Source organism: Drosophila innubila, assembly GCF_004354385.1.
Source record: "Drosophila innubila isolate TH190305 chromosome 2L unlocalized genomic scaffold, UK_Dinn_1.0 4_B_2L, whole genome shotgun sequence".
Lineage (NCBI taxonomy): Eukaryota > Metazoa > Arthropoda > Insecta > Diptera > Drosophilidae > Drosophila > Drosophila innubila.
In genome coordinates this window covers 5,402,211-5,408,210 of record NW_022995372.1, presented here as the reverse complement: position 1 = coordinate 5,408,210, position 6,000 = coordinate 5,402,211, and the positions used below count along the sequence as shown (strand labels likewise).

At 41.5% G+C, this 6,000-nt stretch overlaps 2 protein-coding genes across 2 annotated transcripts; one reads left to right on the top strand and one right to left on the bottom strand.

The window, feature by feature from the left end:
* LOC117782304 (lactosylceramide 4-alpha-galactosyltransferase-like) lies at positions 1-1,371 on the bottom strand. Its single transcript, XM_034619394.1, has 2 exons — positions 818-1,371; positions 1-758 (listed from the first exon to the last, which is right to left on the bottom strand). Exons 1-2 carry the CDS (start codon positions 1,345-1,347, stop codon positions 179-181), a joined length of 1,110 nt encoding a protein of 369 aa, XP_034475285.1. The 5' UTR covers positions 1,348-1,371; the 3' UTR covers positions 1-178.
* Positions 1,372-2,454: 1,083 nt separating this feature from the next.
* Positions 2,455-5,683, top strand: LOC117782302 (pre-mRNA-processing factor 40 homolog A). Its single transcript, XM_034619392.1, has 6 exons — positions 2,455-3,006; positions 3,070-3,302; positions 3,361-4,415; positions 4,472-4,837; positions 4,906-4,986; positions 5,054-5,683. Exons 1-6 carry the CDS (start codon positions 2,573-2,575, stop codon positions 5,342-5,344), a joined length of 2,460 nt encoding a protein of 819 aa, XP_034475283.1. The 5' UTR covers positions 2,455-2,572; the 3' UTR covers positions 5,345-5,683.
* Positions 5,684-6,000: the final 317 nt, after the last annotated feature.

Sequence of the window (6,000 nt, the reverse complement as noted above, 5' to 3'; positions counted from 1 at the left end):
AATTAAGTCAGCATTTATTGGATTTTATTATAAAATACATACTTCAACTTATCTACTCAGACGTATAAGAATTTTACATAAACAATTACTAGAAAGAATGCTTATTTTCAGCACGCCGAAGATTTAATACTACATAGAAACAGACAGACAGAAGGAGAGGCAGGGAAAAAAAAGAAACTTAAAAATATTGACCAGCTGCCGCATATGACTTAGGACAATGCAATTCCGCGTACTTTCCATAGGCGTTATTGCTGCCTACTTTAAAAAGGGTCCGGAACGAAGCCTTATTCCATAAATGTATTAAATATGAATCCTTAGTCCTTGTCAAGGTATCGTTTAGGAACTTTGGTAAAATGAAATGTGTCCATTGTGGCCATTCCAACGGAAAAAAGGCACTTGAATTGAACACATGGAAACCAACACAAAGTTGGGGATTATTCAACAATTCTTTAACATTTGCATTGCAATATTTCGGTATCACACGACTTATTAAACTAGGCCCGTTAGATACATAGTCGTTTCCATTGTAATGTTGCTGATAGTCGCGTAAAAAGAGTTTCGCAATCTTGTGGCCAATGCCCCTGGGCTCCAGACTGATTACAGCATTACCCAAAGTCATATTATCATGGGCACCCACATAGTTCAATGGCACGTTCTCCAAGCTACGTAACACTACCACATCCAAATCCATATAGACGCCTCCAAAGCGGTACAGGGTCAATAAACGAAGCAGATCAGACATGTGCTCTGTCAGAAACCTGAGTGCAACAATAATTTTAGAAGCGGGTGAGGATTGTAATAAAGAAATAATGTATACTTTGACCGAAACAGATCTCGCTTTTCAAGCCAATCTTCTATTGGTGTATCCTTTGCGTAACGCCTGATATTTAACTGCCGGAAATTAACATTCTTGTAACTTTTAAGGGCATCATAAAGGGGATTCTTTTGATCATCAGAGATGTAGGTGGAACTTGCAAATAGAACAAACACCTGGAAATTTGGATTATGTAATGCAGCCGATTCGATGGAGCAGGCCTGTCTCGCCGTCAAGTTGAGTATATATTGCGAGTATGGAGAACGGCATCGCGTTTCGTGGAAAAATATGGATCGGCCTGCAGGAGGTAATGTATCTGAGAGTAGAACGTCTTCAAGTCTTCTAGGTCCTTCATTCCAGCTATCCGAATCTGTTTCCATAAAACATTCATAGGGTGAAAATGGTCTCCGTGGTGAAAGTGGTGTCCGTGGTTTCCGTTGTGCATGAAATACAATAAAAAACAGCACACAAAGAACCAGAAAGCAAAGCACTAAGCGTCGTCCACGGCTTAAATAACTCAGCCCTTGAAACATGACTATACTCACAGCCAGTCTAAACGTAACTTGTGTTTCTGAAATTTAGAAGTTTTTAAGAAGTTTACCATTTACCATTCCAATGCCAGCTGTATTTATACAGGGCAAATAGTGGTAACGATGTCAGCGATATTCAAAACGTGTCGTCAACAAAATTTTCTTCTTAACCTCTTTTATAAACTTCTCTATTTATAAACCCTTTCCATTATAACGTTTCCATTATTTAATAACTTTTATTCGTTGCTTGGTCAAATACCAATATATATCTGTACTTTTGCAATAAAGAACAGGGGGGCTCCGCCTCCTGTTCGCTTCGCTCGCGGTGTGGTGCGGCTACAGTCGAGCACGCTGACAGTAGGATACCCTGTATTAAAAGTTGATTTGGCAAAAATCATAATTTTGACGAAATAGATTGTAAAAAGTAATATATGCATTCTGTAAAGAAATCTTCAAAGATTACGAATCCAAAAGGGTTTTGAAATCGAGTAAAGATTGTGTGCGTGACAGCCTCTCAAAGTTGACTCATTTTTGAGTGCGCGCACAAATGAGCAAATTTTACAAGAATACAGACTTTTAAACCGAATTTGGACAAGTTATGCGACTGATCTTTACTCTAAAAAAAAGGTTTCTTAATTTATTTATTTGTTGTAGCAGCAATGTTTACAAAAGCACTTAAATTATATAAAGAAAATTAAATAAAAAATAGTTCATAAATGACTGAATAAATTCGCTCGTTCATTTTGATTCAGAACCAAACGACCCAACACTTGGCGCCACCTTTTGGATTGCTTTTAATCGCAAATGCGCCACCTATGGAACGTTCATTCAATCACTTTAGAGGATAGTTCAATCGAACTTAATCGGAACGAGGAAGTTTTATAATTTAAATGTAAACAACCAGTTTATTTGCAAAAAAAAATTAAAAATTCTAGCTTCAACATTTAGAAAATGGACCATGGTTGAAAAAATGGCATTGTAATTAAAAATGATCTAGATCAGCTTTCTAGGTCTGGCAACGTTCAAATCAACGGCAATCTTTCTTTCTGCTGGGTGGCAACATGGCAACGCTGCACCACGCACCTAAATTGTGAATGTCAAAAGGAAAGAGTGTAAAAGACTTGTTAAAATTTTCAATTGTGAAAAGCATCAAATTGGCTGGCGCTACCAAACGACCGGTACTCGTACCAAACGTTAAATTCATTCAATTTTATAGCAAAATAGTGAAATGAATGTTCCTCCTAGCGCTGGCAATGGCAATTCAGCAATGCCGATGCCGCCATCAGCAGCGATGGGCGGCATGGGATACACGCCGGGTATGGTGCCTGTGCCGCCATTCAATCTGCCGCCGCCAGTCTTTGGTGCACCGCCGCCACCCGAACTGGCAGCTGCATTTGGTGCCCTCGCCTCCAATACGGAGTGGACAGAGCACAAAGCGCCGGACGGACGACCGTATTACTATAATCAAAACACAAAGCAAAGTTCGTGGGAAAAGCCAGAGGCACTAATGACGCCCGCCGAGCTGCTTCACAATCAATGCCCCTGGAAGGAATACCGATCTGATGCGAACAAAGTATATTATCATAATGTGGCCACGAAGGAAACATGCTGGGAGCCCCCACCAGAGTATCTGGACATGAAGACCAAGGCTAAGGCCGAGGAGTAAGTAACAGTTACATGTCTTCTGATGGCTATAATTGGCTTAAAACTGTTTCCCTTTTGCAGAGCAGCCGCTGCGGCCAAAGCTGTGGCTGCCATGACGTCTTCAAGTCTGGCGGGAATGGTACCTCATGTGGCATTAGCAAATATATTGCCAGCTGCGTTACCCGCAGCGCCGCGCATACCCACACCCGAGATTCACTCGCCCCTGACACCGAGCAGCAATGAGAACAGCTCCTCAGCAATGGATCAGGCCATGGCTGCCACACTGGCGGCCATCGAAGTGCCCCAACAGAATTGTGAGCATTTTAATGCCCATTTTAACTAACCTACTTAACAATTTTATTGTTTAAATAGCTAAGAGAGATGACAAATCCGGAGAGAATGCCGCGCTTATGTTTAAGGACAAGCGTGAGGCGATTGAGGCATTCAAAGAGCTGCTGCGAGATCGGAATGTGCCCTCGAATGCCAATTGGGACCAGTGCGTTAAAATCATATCAAAGGATCCGCGTTATAATGCCTTCAAAACGCTGAACGAACGCAAACAAACCTTTAATGCCTACAAGACACAAAAGCTGAAGGATGAGCGTGAGGAGTCGCGACTGAAGGCCAAAAAGGCTAAGGAGGATTTGGAACAGTTTCTTATGTCCAGCGATAAGATGAACTCGCAAATGAAATACTTTCGCTGTGAAGAGGTTTTTGCAAGCAATCGAACGTGGACAACGGTGCCAGAACCGGATCGACGCGATATCTATGAGGATTGCATTTTCAACTTGGCCAAGCGTGAGAAGGAGGAGTCCCGTTTGCTCAAGAAACGTAACATGAAAGTACTGGGAGAACTGCTAGAATCAATGACCTCCATTACATACGCCAGCACGTGGTCAGAGGCGCAGGTAATGCTGCTGGACAATGCGGCATTTAAAAATGATGTAACGCTGCTCGGCATGGACAAGGAGGATGCGCTTATTGTGTTCGAGGAGCACATACGTACTCTCGAGAAAGAGGAGGAGGAAGACCGAGAACGCGAAAAGAAGCGTTTAAAGCGACAGCAGCGTAAGAATCGCGACGGTTTTCTAGCCTTACTCGATTCGCTGCATGAGGAAGGCAAACTCACCTCCATGTCGCTGTGGGTGGAGCTGTATCCCATCATATCCGCGGACATACGCTTTTCCGCCATGCTAGGACAGAATGGCTCCACGCCACTAGATCTTTTCAAGTTTTATGTGGAGAACTTGAAGGCTCGTTTCCACGATGAGAAGAAAATAATACGCGAAATTCTCAAAGAGAAACAGTTTGTCGTTCAGGCCAAGACATCCTTCGAAGACTTTGCCACGGTTGTGTGTGAAGATAAACGATCCGCCAGCTTGGATGCCGGCAATGTCAAGCTGACCTACAACTCGTTACTGGAGAAGGTAAGCTTCTAACTAACTTGCAGTTGTGTTAATAACTGACTCTTCCCCTCTTGCAGGCTGAGACCATTGAAAAGGAGCGCATGAAGGAAGAAGTGCGACGACTTCGCAAATTGGAGAATGAAATCAAAAACGAATGGTTAGAGGCAAATGTTTCCGTCGGAGAGCCCTATGAGAGCGCAAAGAAATTAGTTGAGCACCTGGAGGCATTTGCACTGTATGAGAAAGATATTGGAGTTGAAAAGATTTGGGAGGACTTTATTAAAGAAAGCGAAGATGCCTGCAGTCATCATCATTCTCGATCGCGCAAATCGAAAAAGAATAAAAAGCATAAAAAACGCATACGTTCCACCTCCAGATCGGATATAGAAAACGAGCTTGTGGAACTGGAAAAGTCCAAAAAGCGACGCTCGAAATCACGCTCAGTAAGTTGGATTTTTCCAATACTTAGATTGGGGTCAACATTACTCATATTTATTGTTATTCCTTGCAGAATTCGCTTAGTTCGATTGGCAGTATTGAGAGTGAAAAACTGCTTAAAAAGAAGAAAAAGCGTAAAAACAAATCGCGTGCTGTGAGTTTGCAATACTTTTACTTTGTTATTTCTATTTCAAAATATATATTTTCATTGCTTTTTGCAGTCCTCTTGCGAATCTGAACTTGGCAATCAATCTCCAAGCATGGGAGCTGCTCTGCAACAAAATGATTCCAATTCGCATTCACCGTCAAAAAAGAAGAAAAAAGAGAAGCGCTCCAAAAAAGATAAGGAAGCGAAACGGCATCGAAACATCCGATCCACAACACCTATCAGTCCCGCCGCTCTATCAGATTCGGCGACATCCAGGAATGAAGAGCTTACGCTAAGCGACGGTGAACTGGAGTCAAAACGTGCCGCACTCCTGGCACAACTCAATGAACAATTAGATGAATGACCAGTTAAGGTGATGAGGTCAACAGCTAAATAACAACAAAAGCAGTTAGCATTAGTTCAGCTATAGCCATAACATAGACAGTGTGCGCATTGCACCCAAGTTGTATACATAAATGCGTTCAACAATCTCCAAATCTGTGGACAAGTTGCAACGTACATCTTCTAGCGCACATCTCTATTTTGCTTTGCTCTGGAATACTTGACCATAGCAGAATCATCCACACAGGCAACAAATGTAAGTTTTTTGACAGCGATAAGTTTGAATGTAAAGAAATTACAATATTATTATAAGTGAACAACAAAATAATATTATTTGCACTTTGTGTGACTACAAAACCAACAGACTTATTCATTTACTTTACTAAAACAAGTGGGAAAGGCCATAGTCGGGAACCCGACCATAGCATACCCGTTACTTATTTCAATATTTATAAAAGTTCTTGAAAGATATTACTTGTATTACTTTAAAAATATTAAATCGTCATAACTGCCGTTCTACTTGTCCGATCTTGATGCGATTCAGTGGGATAATAGATAATATTACTGGTGTTCTTCGCGATTTGTGTAGGCCGAAGGGACGTGTCAAAAATGTAAAACAAACTTGTTCTTCTTCTTGTATAAAAACCAAAACAGCAAATCATATTTCAGCTACCAATT